We start from the raw sequence: 23,014 nt of genomic DNA on the forward strand, positions 1-23,014 counted from the left end.
ATTGATGAAAAGACAAGAAGAAAACTGGTCAGGGAGGCTACCAAGAGGCCTACAGCAACATTAAAGGAGTTGCAGGAATTTCTGGCACGTACTGGCTGTGTACTACATGTGACAACAATATCCCGTATTCTTCATATGTCTGGGTGGCAAGACGGAAGCCTCTTCTTACGAAGAAAAACAAAAAATTTTTGCAAAAACGCATTTGAACTCTCCTAAAAGCATGTGGGAAAATGTGTTATGGTCTGATGAAACCAAGGTTGAACTTTTCAGCCATAATTCCAAAAGGTATGTTTGGCGCAAAAACAACACTGCACATCACCAAAAGAACACCATACCCTCAGTGAAGCATGGTGGTGGCAGCATCATGCTGTGGGGCTGTTTTTCTTCAGCTGGTACTGGGGCCATAGTCAAGGTGGAGGGAATTATGAACAGTTCCAAATACCAGTCGATGTTGGCACAAAACCTTCAGGTTTCTGCTAGAAAGCTGAAGATTAAGAGAAACTTCATCTTTCAGCATGACAATGACCCAAAGCATACATCCAAATCAACCAAAGAATGGCTTCACCAGAAGAAGACTAAAGTTTTGGAATGGCCCAGCCAGAGCCCATCTCTGAATCCGATTGAAAATCTGTGGGGTGATCTGAAGAGGGCAGTACACAGGAGATGCCACCGCAATCTGACAGATTTGGAGCGTTTTTGCAAAGAAGAGTGGGCAAATACTGCTAAGTCAAGATGGGCCATGCTGATAGGCTTCTACCCAAAAAGACTGAGTGCTGTAATAACATCAAAAGGTGCTTCAACAAAGTATTAGTTTAAGGGTGTGCACACTTATGCAACCACATTATTTAATTTGTTTATTTTTTACTTCTTTCCCCTAAAGATTTCAGTTTGTTTTTTAATGGAGATGTACAGGTCATAGGTCACATTAAAGGTGGTAAAAGTTCTGAAATGATTTATCTTGGTCTCATTTTTTTACATCACTAAACCTGGCATTTTAACAGGGGTGTGTACACTTTTTATATCCACTGTATATAAATATTTGAAAAAAAGAACTAGTATATACATAGAAAAAAAATAAGAAAAATCTCTGATGAAAATCTCTCTCTCTCTCTCTAACTGTTTTACTGCGCATGCAAAGATATAAAATGTGTTTAATTATTTACACCCTTGTATTTATTGCCTTAAACAAAAACAATAAGTTTTATTGTGGACTTTTTATTTAAAAAATAGTCAAAACTTAGAGATAGCAACTTAGATTATTGATGTAATCATGTGCTGTTTGGTGAAATTATTATTACTATTATTATTTTTATTATTATTATTATTATTATTATTATTATTACAATTATAATGTTATTAATATTATATTATTATAATATTATTACTATATTCTTACTATATTGCAGTATTATTATTATACTTTTTATTGCTAGTATAATTATTATTTTTATTACCATGATCATGATCATTATTATTATTATTATTATTATTATTATTATTATTATTATTATTATTACTACGATTATTATTATTACAATTATTATTATTATTATTATTATTATCTTTATTATTACTATGATCATTATTATTAACTATTATTATTATTATTATTATCTTTATTATTAACATTATTATTATTATTGATATTATTATTATTATTACATTTATTATTAAGATTATTATTATTATTATTAACATTATTATTATTATTTTATTAATGTTTTATTATTATTATTATATTGTTACATTTATTATTATGATGATGATTATTATTATTATTATTATTATTATTACAATTATTATTATTTATAATAATGTTTTTAATCTAAACCCAACAACACTGAACCTACTGTCACAGTAGTGGCAGTATTATTCAGTAGAACTGGTGCATTACATAAGAAGAGCAAAATAATAAAGAAGAAAGCTTCCTCTGCTTCTGGTCGAGGAGTACCACAGACTAGCACACGCCCCCTCCGAGGCGTGTGGAATTGGTGGCTGGTTCTTTACACCAGCCAGCAGCGGATTCGCACCGAGAGCCGCCCCTCATATAGAGGGCTGCACTATGTGTTGTGTTCCTCCTATACATGGACAGACAGCAGGAGGCGCTGTTGCAGCTGCAGCGAGGAGAAACTGTCCCACCTTTCCTCCCTGAGACACGGTCCCTCCCTGAGCACCCGGCATGGCTGGTAACACCGCTGAACTGAACAACTGAACTCAAGAACGTTCACAGCTCTACTGGGAATACACTATATAGCAGAAGTATTTGGACGCCCCTTCTAATTATTGAATTCAGCATGACCTGCACCCCTGTGCACAAAGCCTAACAGTGGCAACCTGGCAGTGGTGGGACTTGATCCAGCAACCTTTTGATTACTAGTCCAGTACCTTAACAGCTAGGCTGAGGAATTAACCGGAACATCAGCTGATCGATCAGCACCCAGCCATACAAATGCTGCCATCTGTCTTAATGGGCACAAATTCCCACAGACATACTGCTGTTGTTCTAGCTGATAGAGAGTTTGGGGGGGGTACCACACACGGTACGTGTGAGGTCCAGCAGATTAGGAGGAGGTACAGTTAATCGCCCTCACGCTGAGCCAGAGGGGGTCGGGATGATGGATCCAGCCGTGCCGACCCAGCAGGCGTCCTCTTTCTCATTCAGGAGGATGATTGAACACAGAGACCCTGACCGCTGTGGGGTCACTTTCAGCCCCTGTGGGTTCTCATCCGGAGCAGAAGAGGCCAGGCACGCGAGGCGCGTGGTTCAGGAACCGGCGGGGGTCCTCCGCCCTCCCGGTCGACGCTCTCACAACATTCCAGCGCTGGCGGTGTTTTTTCTCTCCTCGGGTATTTACAGTTCCACATGCGCAGCCTTAATTAGAGCTCGGACCCCGGGGCCGCCGTCCGAGATGTGTTCCAGATGTGAGCTGGAATGCCGAGAGCTCAGCGGAGGAAAAGAAGCGGCGCTGCGGCCGAGCGGTCTGGGGAAACTCGAGTCGGTTAAAAACTGTCAGACTGGGGGGTGGGGGGAGGATTCTTGTGGAGTCCTGTGGGAATCGATCACATCCAAGACTGCGTGTGATATGAAGTGTGTTTGAGATTCAGCTCCTCCATTATAGCTGCTTAGGGCCAAAAGTATCTGTAGATTTAATGTAGATTTCGGACTGTACATTAAGGCCTGGCGCACAACAGACGTCCCAATTCATCCCAAAGCTGTTTGTCTCTGACCCACCGAGACTCGAACTTCTCGAGATCAAGTGTGTCTGTGGGAATTTCTGCCCGTTTAGTCAAAAGATGGCTGGCCGCTGCTCCTCAGTCGGTGTTCCGGTTCATCCCAGAGCTGTTGAGTAGAGCTGAGCTCAGGACTCTGTGCAGGACACTGGAGTTGAATTAAGCTGAGCTTTAAAGCAGTCATGCTGTAAGAGGAAAGGGCCTTCCCTAAACTGTTGCTGCAAAGTCGGAAGCACAGCAATTCCTTTAGGATTCTAATTAAAAGGCTAAAATATTGATCAGTTCTATCTACAAATTAAATTAAGGTGTTTACGCTGTATTATTATTATTATTATTATTATTTAATATTATTAATTATTATTATTTAATGTTATTATTATTATTATTGTTATTATTTTTTATTATTATTATTTAATATTATTAATGATTATTATTGAAGGTTATTATTACTATTATTATTATTATATTATTATTATTTATTATTACTATTTAATATTATTTATTATTACTATTTAATATTATTAATTATTATTATTTAATGTTATTATTACTATTATTATTATTAGAGATGTACCGATCGGGGTTTTTGGCACCGATTCTGATCTCCGATCTCCTTTCAGGGATATCGGCCACTAGCCGATTCCGATCGGGGGGGGGGGGGGGGGGGTTTATATTTCATTAGTCTAACTGACCACACACACACGCAGGTTTAATCTTATCCAGTTCAGTCTGAAAAAACCTTAAAAAGAGCCTTACAGTGAAGATAAACCGGAGCAGCGTGTGTGTGTGTGTGTGTGTGTGTGTGTGTGTGTGTGTGTGTGTGTGCCTTTAAGAGAAATGATCTGTTCACTGTATCGCTTAAAGTGATTCACGAGTCGATTCATTTTTCGCGAAGCGTAAGTTTCTCTTCTCAGTTATCTCTCCGTGTTTACTGTTATTAATTAAATGTGGTGGTTGTAAATAAACACCAGCTACTACAGAACATTCTGTGTGACTCTCTTACATTAAAAAGCTTCATTACACTGTTATTACCACAGATCTGTAACCGAGTCAGACTCGTTCCGTCTAAGCAGCTAAAAGTTTTCTGATCCTAAAAGTTCAGCAGATGATCCTGAACTAACGAATTTGGTAATGAATAAACTTTTGCCTCTGATTGGCTCTGTAACGTTTTCTGTTCTCATCTACATCACAAGTAAGAACCGCTCACGATTGACCAAAGTGAACCAGGAGTTTATATAACGTGCTGATAGAATCGACTCAGATGTGACCGGGTTGAATTATCTTTTTAAAGTAAATATTACAATCAGCAAAATTACATCGTATGTATGATGCACAACGTTAATGATGTTATTTTAGGTCATGAAGAGCTTTCACGATGGTTTCTGTACGATGGGTGATGAATGGTGATGTGATGGTTGGTGCTTTGTAGCTCAAAGTCTGGATCAATCCACTGAGCTGTTAACTTAACGTGATCTTTATATATCACACGATCGGATCGGCTACTTTTAGGAAATATCGGCCGATCGCCGATAGCATAGTTTGATTAAAAATCGTCCGATACCGATTCATAGCCGATCGATCGTCCCATCTCTACTTATTATTATTATCATTATTATTAAATTATTATTATTATATTATTATTATTATTTATTATTATTATTATCATCATTATAATAATATTATTATTATTATTATATTATTATTATTATTTATTATTATTTAATATTATTATTATCATTATTATTATTATCATTATTATTATATTATTTTTATTATTATTATTAATGTTATTATTATCATTATTATTATATTATTTTTATTATTATTATTAATGTTATTATTATCATTATTATTATTATATTATTATTTATTATTTTTATTATTATTATTAATGTTATTATTATCATTATTTTTATTATTATTATTATTATTATTATTATTACTTTCTAACAAATATAACGTAAAGATACATCAAACACGCCCATAACTGTCGTTGGTTGCAGCGTAAACGTATTGCTAAATAACTTTCCAGCTTACTTAGCTATTATAGCCAAAGTTACTCGTGGTCGATTAATTAACGCTTGCAAATCGCTTCTACTTTCTATACAATTACTGACACTGTTCAGCACGATGGTATTTTAGTACATCTTCAGTGCAGAATGACGTCTGGATGCTAACGTTAGCTTTTTATTCACGTCAGAGTGAGCTGAAATGATGCGCTGGTGCTAAGATAATAAACGTCCCATCAGCAACTCACAAATCCAAAATTACGCCAAGCTACTGAGTACGGGTCCGTGTCCCGTATCCTGACGCGTCTCCCTGGACACACATTCTCAGAACTCGCTGATTGCGTCCGATAAACGATGTCACCGGATCCTAAACAAAAAAGCTGCTCTGCCTCAGATCACATGGTAGTTCAGATATCTTGGCCGGCGTCTGAAGCACATATGGATTTTAAATGCGGGGGGGGACGTTTTAGGAAATACCGAGCGTTTTTTTCGGAAGGGGAGAGCTGACCAACATTCCTGCGAGCTGCTCTGAGACGGAGGTGGAATGATATGTGGTGTTTATAGTGGGTTAGAACTCACGCGCTTCACTCCACATCTCTGTTAGAAGCTCGATCATCTGCTGTTAGACGTCTGCTCGTTTTTTATTATCAGTTTTACTGTACAGGAGGCTCTGCCAAAAAGGTTTGCATGGCACGCCTTCAAACGGTTGTGCCAGAGGCTTTAAACAGATCACGGCTTGGTGATGTTTGTATGAAGACCTGAACTTCATGCTCCGTTTAACCTGGAGAACAATGGAAGTCGGAAAACCGCCGGGAAGTTCTGCTCACTTCGGTCCCGGTCGAGGTCGTAAATCCCTTTATGGTCTGGAAAATGAAGCCGGGCGTTTAACAGCCTCCAGAACTTCAGGTTCCAGAAAACAAGAGCCACGAGCTTCAGTAGTGACGTTCCGGTACCACAAACAGGACCTTGTTTATGAACAATCACAAATGCATTCAGTCCTTTTTTAATCAGAAGTAGCTACTCTACACCGTCCACAGTCAAACAAGCTTGATATTCCCATGCAAAGCAAATACTGTAGAATCATGACCTGTTGCTCATCGTATGGACAAAGAAAAAGCAGGATCTGAGACCCGAGTCCTTCTGCACTGCCATTACAGGCCGGCAGAGGGGGCGCAGAGGCGCATATATGTAAAACATTGAATCAAATGTTTTATATTTATTTATAAGCGCTCTTCAAGAAACTCAAGGACACACTGTACAGCTCCAGACACATCAACATAGACAAATAAATAAATAAAAAATTGTGGCAGTGTAAGGACCCTGGTTAGTAGCCCGAGACGCCTGTACAGAAGTGGAGGAATGTGGAGATCAGCGCGTGACTCTACATACACAAGACCGACCCCACAGGTACGGGGGGATAAGAAGGGAGGGCGTGTCAGGAGAATATACCCTCCTCGTACACCATCGGGGTCTCCAGCAGAGGAAGAGGGCAGTTGTAGCCTAGTGGTTAAGGTACTGGTCCAATAATCAGAAGGTTGTAGGTTGAAGCCCCACCACTGCCAGGTTGAGCAAGGCCCCTAACCCTCAGTTGCTTAGACAGTATACTGTCACAGCTGTAAGTGGCTTTGGATAAAATAGTCTGCTAAATGCTGAACACCCTTCTAATGCAGAACCGGTCATTTTATGCCAACGCCTGAGAAGTTCTGAGGAGTTCTGAGATGGTCTGAGAAGTTCTGAGATGTTCTTGATCAAAATATTTAGGATCTACACACAGATCTGAATGATATTTAAGTCCAGCGGCAGTGAGGTCCAGTTCCGAAAACTTCACGCAGTGTTTTTATATGAGGGATCTTCAAAAAGTTTCCTCACTTTTATATTGTGGTTATAAGCGGTGAGTGTAGGAGGGAGGCGGAGGAATCGGTCGTGTCTGAGAGACCGGGAGACGCTTATAGTCCGGATTTAGACGCTCAGAGAAGCTTTAAGGGGAAGAAGATTTTCATGTGATGATGATGTGAAAGCAGCGGCGCATCAGTGGCTACGAGCTCAACCAAAAACCAAAAACATTTACTGCTGACGGCATTAAAAAGTCGGTACGACGCTGGAAAGATGCGTCGGAATGCGACTGTGTAGAAAAATGATGCGACTCTTAATAAAAAGAGTTTTAAAAGTGCGGAAACTTTTTGAAGAACGCTCGTAGCTTACTGTACGTTCCCTCCACCCAGGCGGTGCTGCGATGCGCCGGGGTGGAGAACATTTGGCAGGACGGAGTGAGTTTACAGCCAGGAAGTCGGGGCTGGGGTGTCCTCGCGCCGAAGTTTCTCCCCCCACCTCATTAACACAGAGTGGCCTGCGGATCCAGATCCGAGCTGCCGGGTTAAAACAATAGCAGCGTGCCGGTGGGGGGGGGGGTTAGGTGACGGAGAGAGGGGGTGAAGGGGGTGGAGAGAGAGAGAGAGAGAGAGAGAGAGAGCTGGGCTGTATGGGAGGCAGATCACCGGATCACTTCTGCTCTGCCCTGCGAGGATCTTCTGTCCTCTCGCTGTAAATGGGATTAATATTCCGCCGCTCGTGATCCGAGGACCGAGGGCCACGTCCGAGGGATTTATTTCACCCACGGAGGATGCATTAGGAATACCCCGGGACCCCCGTGTGCAGACATCAACAGCATGGCTGCGTTTTACAGCTGCCTGCGAGGAGGAAAGGAGTGAGTTTGTGTCTCTTACTCTTATAAAGTGCTTTTATTTTCACGATAATTATTAATTTGATCTTTTTTACTGGCGTGATCATATTTAGATACAGGAATTCCAGAGCATCATCAAACAGGGCAGACACATGGAAAGAAAGGGAAAATAAATTAGACATAATAATAATATAGAAAATAACAGTAAGGAGAACATGTACAACATCAAAGAAAACATTAAAAACATCAAAGAAAACATTAACAACATCAAAGAAAACACTTAAGAACGAGGAAAAAAGTTTACAAACAGGGCAGTTTTTCATATCTTGTGTGTGTGTGTGTGAGCGCTTGTGTTTTTGGGAGGGGTGTGGGTGTGTGTGGAGGGGTCACTCACTGTCCGTAATATTTTGGCAGGCCTGCTAAAGTGATCTCCTAACAGGACAGTCTGTTTGTGTTCATGAGAGTGTATATAAGTATACGTATCATAACTGATGGGATTTCTTACATTCTGAGAGGAGGAGTCTCTGCTCTTTAGGAAGCCTGGATTCTGAGTCTGCGTGGGTCTGTGTGTAGATAACAGTAATATAGAAAGTAACAGTAAGGAGAGCATTTACAACATCAAAGAGAACATTAATAACATCAAAGGAAAAACTTAAGGAAAAGTAAAAAAGTTTACAAACAGGGCAGCTTCTCATAGCTTGTGTGTGTGTGTGTGTGCTGTGTTTGGGGGGGGGGGCTCACTTACTGTCCCTAATATTTTGATATTTTGGCAGGCAGACTTATATGGTCCTGCTAAAGTGCAGCTTTCTGTTCTCCTAACAGGACAGGCAGTTATGAGAGTGTATATAAGTATACGTATCATAACTGTTGGGATTTCGTACATTCTGAGAAAAGGTGCATCTCATTGCAGACTCTCAGCTCTTTAGGAAGCCTGGATTCTGAGTCTGTGTTACGGTTCTCTGCTGCAGGGTTCTGCGGTTTTAGGACCTGATAGCACTGTGTTCTGTGTTCCGTTTTGTGCTTATAAGAGTGAAGTATATGTATCATAACTGTTGGGATTTCTTACATTCTGAGTGGTGGTGCAGCTCACTGCAGAAGCCTGGATTCTGAGTCTGCGTGCTCTGTGTGTGTTCCAGCGCTTGTGTTGGTTTGTTTTTGTGTTATGATTTGGTCTGATCGTTTGTATCCCGGACCGGTCCTCACGTGGAACAGTGTTAGTGAACCCAGTGTCAGAACGGTGTGTGAGAGGGAACTCTTGTTGACTGTAGGGGTGACTGTAGTTTAGATGTAGCCCGTGTTTAGCTGTTCTTTTCTGAATTGTGAGTAAATGGGGAATTAACTTTGGTCCTGAGGTCGCAGTTCTTGTTCTATAACTTAATGCTACGATTATTTACTGCGCAGAAGCCTCTGGGACCCGGACGTGGGACGTTTCTAACATAATATGGCATGAAATTAAAAACAAGAACAGGACTAGATCACACAGAGCGGTAAAGAAACTCAATCAGTCCCATATTTGGTGCCAACCTCCTTTGTTCAGGCTTCTTGGAGAACTCTGAGAACTTTGAGAGCTTGAGGTTTTGTGTAACCAGGGTCAAAAAACGCTTCTCAAATTAGAGTCGAAGCAATCATGAATAATGACTCGAGTTAAAAACGAGATAGTGAAAGCACCACTCGAGCAGCACGTCCTTCAAACATAAAACCACCATTTTATCAGCTCCACTTACCATATAGAAGCACTTTGTAGTTCTACAATTACTGACTGTAGTCCATCTGTTTCTCTACATGCTTTGTTAGCTCCTTTCACCCTGTTCTTCAATGGTCAGGACCCCCACAGGACCACCACAGAGCAGGTATTATTTAGGTGGTGGATGATTCTCAGCACTGCAGTGACACTGACATGGTGCTGGTGTGTTAGTGTGTGTTGTGCTGGTATGGGTGGATCAGACACAGCAGCGCTGCTGGAGTTTTTAATCACCGTGTCCACTCACTGTCCACTCTATTAGACACTCCTACCTAGTTGCTCCACCTTGTAGATGTAAAGTCAGAGACGATCGCTCATCTATTGCTGCTGTTTGAGTCGCTCATCTTCTAGACCTTCATCAGTGGTCACAGGACGCTGCACACGGGGCGCTGTCGGCTGGATATTTTTGGTTGGTGGACGATTCTCAGTCCAACAGTGACAGTGAGGTGTTTAAAAACTCCAGCAGCGCTGCTGTGTCTGATCCACTCATACCATCACAACACACACTAACACACCACCACCATGTCAGTGTCTGTGGGGGTCCTGACCATTAAAGAACAGGATGAAAGGGGGTAACAAAGCATGCAGAGAAACAGATGGACTACAGTCAGTAATTGTAGAACTACAAAGTGCTTCTATATGGTAAGTGGAGCTGATAAAATGGACAGTGAGTGTAGAAACAAGGAGGTGGTTTTAATGTTATGACTGATCGATGTATACTATCACTGTAGTGTAAGTGGCTGTGCTAAATGGTGTAAATGGTGAAAATGTAAAATGATGGTGACATGATGATGAAGATCAGATGATGAAGATCAGATGATGACGTCCCATCAATCACGTCTTTGTTGGTACAGATAGCTCGGCTGTGTGCTGGTATAAAGCAGCAGATGAATCCGTTTGGACGGTCCTGTGGTCACATGGTCCTGTGGTCTCGTGGTCAGAGGAACGAATGAAACCCTCTTGTTGAGTCTCAGGAGGTTTTGTTCAGCACCAAACTCACGTCCTGCTCATCAGCTCTCACAGAACAGTGCTTGTTTATGAATTTACCATCATCTTCATCATCATCATCATCATAGTCCATGTTCTTGCCTGGAAAACCTTAGAGCTTGTAGCCTAGTGGTTTAGGTACTGGACTAGTAATCAAAAGGTTGCTGGTTCCAACCCCATCACTGCCAGGTTGCTGGTTTAAACCTTTGGGCCCTTAAACAGGGCCCTTAACGCTCAATTGCTTAGACAGTATACTGTCACAGTACTGTAAGCTACTTTGGATTGTTGTTTGGGAGCTGACAGGGTTAAGGGCCTTGCTCAGGGGCCCAACAGTGGCTTCATAGCAGAGCCTGGATTCAAACCGACAATCTTCTGATTGATAGCTCCACCCACTATGCTTCCACTGTCCCATATACTGTATATTGTATTGCATAAACAGACCGTAGTACAGTAGTAGTACAGTGGCAGTCGTGTCCTAGTGGGTAAAGCTGTGGGTTACCAAGTGGAAGGTTGTGGGTTTGAATCCCAGCTCTGCCCTAAACCCTTTCGACTGCAGGGGTTTAGTACAGTGACTGACCCTACATGTATATATGACGTAGATTATCCTCATCATGAGCGCTCGGGTGATGCAGCGATCAGCCTCCTGACTGGCATGAAACCACACACACTGCGACCCTGACCAGGCTGCACACCTGAATTCGTCGCTCCTGCAGCGCTTTGAACTCCATCGAGAGGAACAACAGGCTCCCCCAGGACGAGCTTTTGTTTCCCGGAGTGTTTTTTTAAGGTTAGGTGTGAACAAACGGTCTCTTCTCACCCTCTTCTGAGCTCCATCCGGCCTTTTATGGTCCTTCAGACTTCAGCTCTGCTCACGTCTCACATCGGGATGCCCGCTTTGGTGCCACGCTGGAGGAGAAAACACATGCTGGCATGAGAGAGCAAACCTGAAGCTGCACCGTCTCAGCGTTCAGACTGTTTATGTCCAGATGGACCAGGGGGGTATTCCAGAAAGCGGGTTTAACAAACCTCAAACTTAAACCTGAACTCCGAGTTGACTTATCTCACCGTGTCATAGCCGGAGTTTTCTGTTCCAGAAAAGCGGTTCAGGGTTAGATTACCCAACTCTGAGTAAATTGAACCCGGCAGAAGCGCGTTCACGGTTAACTATAAACAGGCATTCTCAATGGAGTGGTGATAAATGGATTCACCATGGATGTGAATGAAAGAAAAAGTAGTCCGTCATATTTTACACCAATAGAACTGTTCATTTTAATGTTTGCATGTGCAGATCATGAAAATGTTTTGGACGTAAAAGTAATACAGCAGTGTCCGTAAAAAAAGACGTCGCAAATGGCAAAAAAAAAAAAAGTTAGTTAAATGTGAGTTAATGCGTGAGTTTAGAGTAAATAAAAAAACATAATTTAACATTTAGCAGAAGGATATGGCAAAATGTTTAATATGTCAGTTGTAATATTTGTCTCGATTTTACACGTTTTTCCCTTTCATTTACTCAATCTAGGTGTAATCCAAGTGGAATCAGATGCACAAAGCAGCAGATAAAAATGAAATACAAAAACTGTCTATATTCAAGGCATGTTTATTACATGTAGATCATTAGTTTGTAGTGCATAAACTGTGGAATATTAAGAACTGCATTGGTACAGTCTGAACACTTTTTATTGCCATCTCTCCAGTGATTGGTGGTTTTGAGTCTCCTGCAATTGTTAGTGATCTAAATGTCCCTAGTTCCTTATGAGTATAAATAATGTTCTTTAATACAAAAAAAAAAAAAAAACACTGTTGAAGGATGATAGAGAAAACATCTCCGCTGCCTCAGAGCATGGCATTTCATTTGATCTACCATGATAATGTGTGTGACTGTCCTCTAACAGAATGTGATGGGCAGTTCCGAATCAGATGAGGGACCATCCACCTCCAAAGCTCAGATTAGAACAGTAAAAATGTCTTATACCAAATATCTGAAATATTGAGAACACAAAAAGCTATGTTTGATCATAACATGCTATTTTTGCCTCTTTCTTTCAAGTTGGGTGTAAATGATCCATACAAGGTCCATCTGGAGAAACAAATTACAAAGTGTGATCCTCAGGTGGAGCATATAAAACAGACAAGGCTAGAAATTCAGTTGCTTGAATTTAAGATGGTTGTCGGTGCTGAGGGTGTATAAATATTAATGTTCTCACTAAAGAATAAGTACAAGGAAATGAACTTGTTGCATTGTTTTATTTTCAGTGATCATGCACAGAGCCTGACCATTTGGCTTCAATATTTGTAATGTGGGGAGCATCACATAAGATCTGATGGAGAACAGTAAGTTGCAAAATGTGTATTAAATGTTAAACTGTTTTATTTGACATTTGTTCATTTTTTAAGATAATGGTCACTACCTGTACGTGGAGGGATATTCTGTCTGCTGTTCAAATAATCCTTTTCATTTTCTGCTAATGCTTTAATGGGAACGTGGGCTCCATCCATGCAGCCACTAACTCTTGGGAATCCTGAAGATAGTGCAGAGCTATTTTTTATTACTTTCCAGTTTTAATCTTTATTAATAAAGACAAACCTGCTACTCTGTGGCATTCATCTTTGATATTTATTACAGACAAACAAGAGTTTCAATGCTAGATATACTTTTCCTCAGATACTGTTTGTATTGAAAAGACAACATTTTAATAAAATAAAATCCACATCTACATCTGTCAGCTACCCACACACAGCTGTAACATATATACATATGATAATATGTGTAAAAAATAATACTTGAATAGACCCATAACAGGGCAGTTGCAACATTCATCGATATGTAGTAAAATCATACTTTAACATAATTTTGCAAATACTTTTTTTTTTATTTGTGCACAGATAGAGTTTTCACTTATTAATGTGGCTGTAAAAATACTACTACCAGTAAATATATATATATTTACTAAGTGTGTGTGTTAAAGGTATTCTATATTAATCCATAACATTCCATCCATAATGCTATAATTAATGTTATAACAAGCCTTTTTATTAATATTGTGATTATTGTGATTAATAATGTTGCAACTGGCCCCACTCTCCCCGAATTGACTGACTGTGATATAAACGGAAAGGTTTGCGAAGAAATTAATCGGGAAATGATTCATCTGAGTTTAATGACTAAGATCTCTTCGAATAATTAGAGCGACGGTATCCACTGGATCCTGGAGTAAAGAACACGCCAGGTTTACATGAGAAAAGTGTGTGTAACCCCGGGTTAGGTTTAAGTTAACCTGCCAGCGAGCAGGTTAGCTTCAGAGCGTAAGTTGCTTTGGCGACCTCCGACACGTGTGCAGGGCGGGTTCATACTGAGAGCTGTGCAGAAGTGCAGAATTTGGCGTAACACCACTGTGGGAATCTGGCCCAGCACAGTCACGCTAGTGTTTGTTTTTATCGGTTCAGACGTTAAACTTAGAAATGCTAAGCTAAGCTTTTCATCTCTGAAGAATTTGGGGATTTTAGAAGCACTTCTGAAGGGTAGAGAACGCTTTGAAGTGGTGGCGCGGCGTTCTGCTCGAGGTTTCGAGGTTTCCGTCTGCCTAAATCGAGCCTCGGCGGCCCACAGACGTCTGCAGCGCTCCAGCTTTCCAGCCGGCCGATAACAGTCCTGCGTGACCCGTGAGGTGAAAGATGCAATTTAAACTGGATAAACACAGCGTCAAGAGGCCGAAATTATACGCCGGGGGTGAAGCTCGCCCGCCGAAATGACACGCTCCGGTCCGGGCATCGGGAAGGTCACATGGGTTCAAACTCGGCGTGTAATAACTAGTCTGAACGCTTTGGGTTGTGATTACGGCGTACGGACGACATGAAATAATAACATACGCTTGTGAGGGACGTGGCCAAAAGTACGCAGTGGGCAGCACTGTTGCCTCACAGCAAGAACAACATGGGTTCAATTCCCCACCAGGGTTTCCTCCGGCTGCTCCGGTTTCCTCTCAAGTCCAAACACATGCAGTCAGGTTAACTGGAGATACTAGAAGTGTATATCTACATGTGTGTGTGTGTGTGTGTGTGTGTTCTGTGATATACTGGCGACCTGTCCAGGGTGTTTCCGGCCTCTCGCCCTTTCTGACCCACTGCAACCCTGACCACAATGAAGTAATAATGAAGCAGTCAGTGAATGAATGAGTCTGGACCTCAACCCCAGTGATTATTAGTGGGAAGAATTGGAATGTCAGCAACAGTTTAGGGAAGTCCCTTTTCTGTTCCAGCATACAAATGTTTGTTTGACCGAACGGGCACAAATCCCCACACACATAGATGCCTTAAAGTCTTGTGATGTTCCAGCAGAAACAGGACGTCCGACAAGCTCACGGTCAGACGTCCACATACTTTTGGCCATGTAGTGTAGATCTGAAGACCTTGACCTTGCAGAATTTGGCATAACACCACTGTGGGAATCTGGTGCATGTTTGCTGAGAGGGTTTGATTACTCCCCTGACCTCTGTTTACCCAATTTGGATATGCTTAATTCTCCTGTGCACTCTGGCGACCTCTGCCTGCCACACCACGCCCCTGCAGCGGATTCCCACAGAGGATCTCCTCGACCGGACAGTAGGGGTCACTATTGCACTGAATTGCATCTGCTTTTTGGTGTATTAAGTGTGTACAGGTGTATTAAATTAATGACATAATGGAAATTATAGTCTCCCACTGCAGCAACAGTTTAGGGAAGGTCCTTTCTATAAAGAAAAGCTCGGTTTAAAAGAAGCTCCAGCTTCCTGCACAGAGCCCTGAGCTCACACCACTCGACAGCTCTGGGGTGTAACACGTTAAATACATGCTTGCACACACACAATCACCTATCTGAGCAAAAGAACACACCCCCATTAAATACATGCTTTCACATACACAATCACATATCTCTCCGAAAGTATTCCACCCCTTACCAAATACATGCTCGCACACACACAATCACCTGTCTGAGCAAAAGTATTCAACCCCCCCCCCTACATTTCCACTGCTGAGCTGCGATCACACTCACACTTTCTTTAGGAACCACACCTCTCTAGGTTTAATCGTGATCACAGTTTTAGTTTTGTGTGCCACGAGCGAGTGGTCAAGGTCCAGGGGGTGTACTTGTGTATTTGTTTAATTTTTGACCCACAAGAGTTCACATTATTATTTGGTTTCCCAGAATAGGGGAAGCTGCTTTTCACCAGCCCAGTTAGAAACCAGTCAGGAAATCATCTTCTGCCGAGGAACCAGGCTGGGAAATCGTCTTCACATCCTGTGCAGCTCCTCCCGCTCACGGAGGGCCGGACAGCTCTGGGGTGAATCGGAACACCGACTGATCGATCAGCTGTACAAATGCTGTCGTCTTTTTACTAAAAATTCCGACACACAGACTCACTCCAAAGTCCGGTGAGAAGCTTCTCAGAAGAGCGGCCGTCGTTCTAGCTGATGAGATCACACCGAGGGTCGGTCTGTTTTATTAGCGTTTTTGACATCGAATGTTTAGAAAGCTCATGGTCAGGTGTCCATATACTTTTGGCGACGTAGTGTACGCTTTGTGTTCTGCAAATTATGCAGAAAAATGCTCAGTTGCTGGAGGTGTCTTTAAACTTTTGAAACTAGAGAAAACGTTCTAAACGTCCTGGTGTGTTGTGATCGTGAACGTCGCGGTTAAACTCGAGCACGTCTGATCTGATTAGCGTGTTTGTTTAGCGGGTGAAACCCGCCGCTGGTGACTCAGACTGGAATACTTGGCTGATAAACACTTGAGGTGTGTCAGGGTGATAGTGGAGGGATCTCAGAGCAGCGTGTTGTTCCTGGTGTGGTGTTCCTGACTGTTCCATCATCGCTTAGTTTGTTCTAGTCCCTTCCTGTGGTTCAGAATTTGCTGTAGTGTTCCGGTACTCAAATAGCTCGGAAATTCCATCAAATACATGCTTGCACACACACAATCACCTATCTGAGCAAAAGAACTCGCATTAAATACATGCTCGCACACACACAATCACCTATCTGAGCAAAAGAACTCGCATTAAATACATGCTCACACACACACAATCACCTATCTCTTCAAAAGTATTCCACCCCCTACCAAATACATGCTCGCACACACACAATTACATATCTTTCCAAAAGTATGCAACCCCCCCCCATATTTCCAGTGCTGAGCTGCAAACACACTCACATTTCCTCTCTGGGTTTAATTATTATCTCAGGTTTAGTTTTGAGTGCCAGGAGATCATAGAAAGTGGAAAAGGACACAAGGAGTGAGTGGTCAAGGTCCAGGGAGTGTATTTGTTTAATTTTTGACCCGCAGGAGTTCACATTATTATTTGGTTTCCTAGAACAGGGAAGCTGCTTTTCACCAGCCCAGTTAGAAACCAGTCAGGAAATCATCTTCAGCCGAGGAACCAGTTTGGGAAATCGTCTTCACATCCTGTGCAGCTCTTCCTGCTCGCAGAGGGCCAGAGGATCCCTGATCCAGGGTCAAACGTTCCGTACCCGCTTCCATCCATCCGGGATTGTCTGTGGGGGTCAGCAGGTCTGGGATCAGCAGTGCTGAGCTGTTAGACGAGCAGAAGTTCAGCTCTGGTTCCAGCTCTGTAATCTGTCCGAGGCAGCGTGCGCTTATCAGGCGTGCCAGGGACTGGGTGGCGCTCAGGCTGTGCCCGGCGGTGGAGTCACACTCCTGTAATGAGCAGCCAAAACATGACATAAGCACACAGGCTTAGCGTGTTGTGGAGGAGTGTTTTCTTCCAGCGTGATAGCAGGCTGCAGCCTCCAGAACGAAAGTTCCTGCATGTTGTTTTGCTCGGGAGGACGTTCTCGAGGGAACCTTTCACAAACACACGAGTTCAAGTCAAAATGTTTATTTAATTTATTCATACTTTTACAGATTAATTGTGGGTTTTCTGAAATACGCTCAAAAGCATATAGATGCAACTGTTCCTAATGTTCCTAATGTAGTTTTATGTCATAACATGGTCTTCTGGTTCCTTGTTGGTCTTTATATGCGTCCACAAAAAAATAGAGCTAAACTGTATGTCTGTGTTTTTTGACTCATCTGACCACAGCACGTGTCCACTGTCTTTTGGACCATCAGAAACTTTGTCTTTGCTAATAGACATTCAGGTTGCGTTTGTTGTGTGATTTTTAGCGCGTCCAATTTTTATCCTATTGCGTTATGATTCCCCTCTACTGGTGCTGACCCCCGCCCCGATTTCACCTGCACGAGGCGAGTTCATATGCGGATCAGCCTTGTGTACGGAGAGCCACACCCTGATCAGCATTATTCCTCTCTCTGACGCCGTTAATCATAATTGCATCAGTTTCGAGGTCCCTGTTCGGCTCCCTCCTTGGATGAACAACAGCCAAACATTGTTCATGTAGCCGCCCAGTCTAGTCGGATGGCAGAGCTTAGATTAGATGCATTCGAGATCCCAGCTCTGGTGTGCTAGCGTGTTTTACCTCTGCACCACCTGAGCGGCCAACAGCTACTTTCTGGGAGAGGATGAGAGAGGACAGGAGAGGGAACAGGAGAGGACAGGAGAGGGACGAGGAGAGGACGGGAGAGGGACGAGGAGAGGGAACAGGAGAGGACAGGAGAGGGTGGGGAGGGGACGGGAGAGGGAACAGGAGAGGACGAGACAGGACAGGAGAGGGACAGGGAGAGGGACGGGGAGAGGACAGGAGAGGGACGAGGAGAGGACAGGAGGGGACGGGAGAGGGAACAGGAGAGGACGGGACAGGACAGGAGAGGGACGCGGAGAGGACAGGGCGAGGGACGAGGAGAGGACAGGAGAGGGACGAGGAGAGGACAGGAGAGGGACGAGGAGAGGACAGGAGAGGGACGAGGAGAGGACGGGAGAGGACAGGAGGGGACGGGAGAGGGAACAGGAGAGGGACGAGGAGAGGACAGGAGAGGGACGAGGAGAGGACAGGAGAGGGACGAGGAGAGGACAGGAGAGGGAATGGGAAAAGGACGGGAGAGGGAACGGGGAGAGGACAGGAGAGGGACGAGGAGAGGACAGGAGAGGGAACAGGAGAGGACGGGACAGGACAGGAGAGGGACGGGGAGAGGACAGGAGAGGGAATGGGAAAAGGACGGGAGAGGGAACGGGGAGAGGACAGGAGAGGGACGAGGAGAGGACAGGAGAGGGAATGGGAAAAGGACGGGAGAGGGAACGGGGAGAGGACAGGAGAGGGACGAGGAGAGGGAACGGGGAGAGGACAGGAGAGGGACGAGGAGAGGACAGGAGAGGGACGAGGAGAGGACAGGAGAGGGAATGGGAAAAGGACGGGAGAGGGAACGGGGAGAGGACAGGAGAGGGACGAGGAGAGGACAGGAGAGGGAATGGGAAAAGGACGAGGAGAGGGAACGGGGAGAGGACAGGAGAGGGACGAGGAGAGGACAGGAGAGGGAATGGGAAAAGGACGGGAGAGGGAACGGGGAGAGGGAACGGGGAGAGGACAGGAGAGGGACGAGGAGAGGGAACGGGGAGAGGACAGGAGAGGGACGAGGAGAGGGACGAGGAGAGGACGTTTACAAGTTAATCAGTGAAAACTTTGGAAATCTTTTATTTTCCTTTAAACAATGAAATAATTATTTAATAAAATTCTTCTTGTCACTGGATTTTACAAAACGTCCCAACATTTTTCAGGAAACTTGATTTGTACCTTATCTAAATATCGTCCAGGCCACCTGAGGAGGACGACGGTCCCCAGCGAACATCAGAGTTAGCACGTGTAACGGCGCTGTGACCACGTAGTTGCTTGCTGAGTGGAACGTCAGTAAAACGTCACAACTGTCCACTTTTAAATGACCACACGTGTCCGTATCTGACCTGCTCGTCTTCCTTTGTTTCCCAGCAGTGACTGCAGCATCATGGCATCGGAACCTGGAGATGCCAGCGCTGCCCACGAGCCGTGTGATGCAGCAGAGGAGTGTTCAGGTACATCTACCTATCCGCAGCCTGGTACTGAGCCAGGTCATTTACATTTCAGCATTTAGCAGACGCTTTCATCCAAAGTGACTTACAGTACTGTGCCAGTATACAGTCTAAGCAACTGAGGGTTAAGGGCCTTGCTCAAGGGCCCAACAGTGGCAGTAGTGGGATTTGAAAGAGTGACCTTTTGATTACTAGTCCAGTACCTTAACCGCTAGGCTACAACTGCCTGAACCCAGGGACTCCAGTGTTTCCAAAAACATTTTCCTCTTCTTGTTTTTGCCTCCTGACTTCACTTACCACATCTAAAAGCACTTAGCATGAGAAAAAATGTTTATATTATATTAAATTAGCCTCCACTAACATGCTCACGATGTTTCTTCTCACTGGACGTAAACAAGTTCGATCGTGAAGTGACAACAGTCGCCGTTCCCAAGTGGCCGAGCTTTCCTCCGGCCCACGCTCGACTCTTTCCTCCAGTGTAGCGTGGGAAAAAGGAAGTCCCAGACGACTGGCGTCACGTCCCCCGGACACATGAAAGCGTGCGCTTTAAACAGCGCGGCATCTTGGATGAGGACACGAACGCCTCCGGGCGCAGAGTAACACAACGACCCGAGAACACCAAACATCCAGTCATTTTGCTGCCCTTTAGTGGGCGTGATCAGCAGTGCAGCAGACAAAGTCGGCCACTAGTCTGCTGGGGGGAAAAAGATGGGACTAAAAAGTGGGTGGGGTCTCTGAGGCCGTGTAAGGACCCTGGTTAGTAGCCCGAGGAGCTTGTACAGCATGTGACTCTCCATGCGAGAGACCGACCTCATGCGCCAATCCACCGAAGTACGGGCGAATAAGAAGGGAGGGCGTGTCAGGAGAATATACCCTGTTGTACGCCATCTAGGTCTCCAGCAGAGGAAGAGGAACTGGATACGACTAAACTGAGAGAAAAAGGGAGAAAATGTGGAAATGAAATAAGACTTTATTGATCCACTTGGGGAAATTAAGTAATAAAATAAAATAAATGAAATAAAATATAAAAATAAAAATAAATAAATGAAATGAACAAATAAAATGAATAAATGTGAAAAGTAAACAAAATAAAAAAGAAATAAAATATAATAAATTAATTAATTAAATAAACTAATTAAATAAATAAAATAACAAAAATAATTAAATTAAATATAAAAAAAATAAAAAATAAATAAATTAAATATAATATAATATAATAAATACATGAATTAATTAAACAAATAAAACGAATAAAATTAAATGTAATTAATTATTTAATTAATATAAAAATAAATAAAATAAAAATAAATAAAATATAAAAATAAAATACATAAATAAATATAAAAAATAAATTATAAAGAAGAAATAAAATAAATAAAATAAAATAGAATAGAATAGAATAAATACATAAATTAATTAAAAACAAACAAATAAAATGAATAAAATGAAAATAAATTAATTAATTAATTATTATGAAAAGTAAATTTAAAAAAAAGTAATACAATTAAATACAAAAAATTAAATAAAGCAAATAAAGAAATATGCAAAAGAAATAAAATAAAATATATCAATAAAATAATAAAAAAATAAGATAGTGTTTGTCCACAATGGAGGTTTGCTTGGTGCCAGAGCCTATAAATGCCCGGCTTGGTGGCAAAACACTCATCAGTATTAGTTACAGAACCCGGTCTGACTGACACCACACTGTTATTTATAGAGCTTGTTTTGTGGGCCTTCCCTAAACTGTGTGCTGCAGAGTCAGAAGCGTATCGTTTCCTTTATATCACTGATTTATTTCTCCCGTCAGTGACAGTCGTGGCTGAATCGCATGAATCAGACATTACAATCAGAGTCGTACTGAACCGGCAGAGCGAGCGGTACCGCTGTGTGGGTTCCGATGCGTCCCACGCTCTTCCGTACAGAGTTTATAGTGAAGCAGAACTGAAGTGCTCACGAGCGTGTGTGTGCCGAGTCGGGCCTTATAAGGGCGTGTGAAGCGCAGTGATGTTTACAGATGTTTGACACTCCACAGCTGGAGCGCTGCGCCTCCCAACAGCGTCGCAGCTACAGGAACGCTCCGGGCAGGGCGCCAGTCCGGCGCAGGGCGTCCGTTCTCATAATCATGTGTGTGTTTATGTACACGCCCGATAGCTGATAGCACAGCTGAGATTCGAACCCGGATTTCAACAATACTGGGCGAACGTAACCTCTGCACCACACGAGTGTTAGAGCTGCTGCATCCCAAACTGCACTCTACACTATATAGCCAAAAGTATTTGGACACCAGGCCATTTTATTCAAAGCGGCTGGTAGTACTGTGACAGTGTACAGTCTAAGCAATTGAGGGAAGGTCAGAGCAGAACTGTATAACTGGAGGATAGGGAAACGACCTTCCCCAAACTGTTGAGACATACTAAGAGGCGCATCATTTAATCGACGATTGGTTAAACGTGTGTATTTAGAATATCTGAACTCTGATTACGAGGCCTTGTAGGAGAGACCCGCCCCGCCCGTGAAGGTCTTGTGTTCCATGATTGTCCGAGCCGGCGTTATTTCAGTACATGAGACTGGGACTGAGGACTGACGTGACCTTTCGGGCGTCGGCTCTTTAACCTTTGCCATGAATAAACCATTGTTTAGGTTAAAGGTTACTTACGTCTTTATATACGACAAAACGTGAGATCAGGGGTAAGAAAAGGTCAGAAAGAAGCACTACATGGTCAAAAGTATTGGGACGCCCCTTCTAATAAAAATAAATAAATTAAATTAAATAAATAAATTTGAAAAGTAAGTGAAATAAAATAAGCAATAAAAACTAATAAATTAAATAAACAAATAAAATAACTTAATATATAAAAAATACAAAGTAAATTAAAAAAAGAAAAATTATAAATAAAATAAAATAAATTTAAAATATTAATAAAATGAATTCAATGAAATACAAATAAATTAATATACTGTATAATAATAAAGTAAATAAAATATAAAAAATTAAAATAAATAAAATAAACTATTAAAATAAATAAATAAATATTAAAAGTAAATAAAAGAAAAAAGAAAAAAGTAAAAAATATTAAAAAATAAAACAAATAAATACAAAAATAAACAATTAAAATTAATAAATATGATAATGAAAAAAAATGAAAAATGAAAGAAAATACAATATAATAAATAAATTAATAAATTAATTAAATAAACAAATAAAACAAAAATCAATTAATTAAATAATAAATACATTAAATAAAATATAAAAATTAAAATAAATACAAATAAAAGTCGTGTATATGCATATCATAGCTTGTATGGGAGCTGTGGTCTGGCATGTGGGTGGTGCAGGGTTTAAATCTCAGCAGCGCTATCAGCCTGTCAGGGGTCTACACAGACATAACTGGCTATGTCTAAAGGGGTTGGTGGAACA

The 23,014-nt window shown here is 42.2% G+C and overlaps 1 protein-coding gene across 6 annotated transcripts in view; it reads left to right on the forward strand.

Moving 5' to 3' along the window:
* zgc:66433 (uncharacterized protein LOC321250 homolog) overlaps positions 1-23,014 on the forward strand; it is a 38,688-nt gene that overhangs the window by 1,328 nt on the left and 14,346 nt on the right. The window contains exons 1-2 of one of the 6 annotated variants that reach the window (XM_063000883.1): positions 7,744-7,944; positions 19,517-19,599. In XM_063000883.1, the coding sequence (XP_062856953.1) occupies positions 7,907-7,944; positions 19,517-19,599 (121 nt within the window). In that variant the 5' untranslated portion in view covers positions 7,744-7,906. Of the gene's footprint in view, positions 1-7,743; positions 7,945-15,993; positions 16,058-19,244; positions 19,435-19,516; positions 19,600-23,014 lie in introns of those variants that run through there. The other 5 variants (XM_063000889.1, XM_063000886.1, XM_063000884.1 and 2 more) reach the window with 5 other exon arrangements.

This window comes from Trichomycterus rosablanca, chromosome 8 (genome assembly GCF_030014385.1).
Source record: "Trichomycterus rosablanca isolate fTriRos1 chromosome 8, fTriRos1.hap1, whole genome shotgun sequence".
Classification (NCBI taxonomy): Eukaryota; Metazoa; Chordata; class Actinopteri; order Siluriformes; family Trichomycteridae; genus Trichomycterus; species Trichomycterus rosablanca.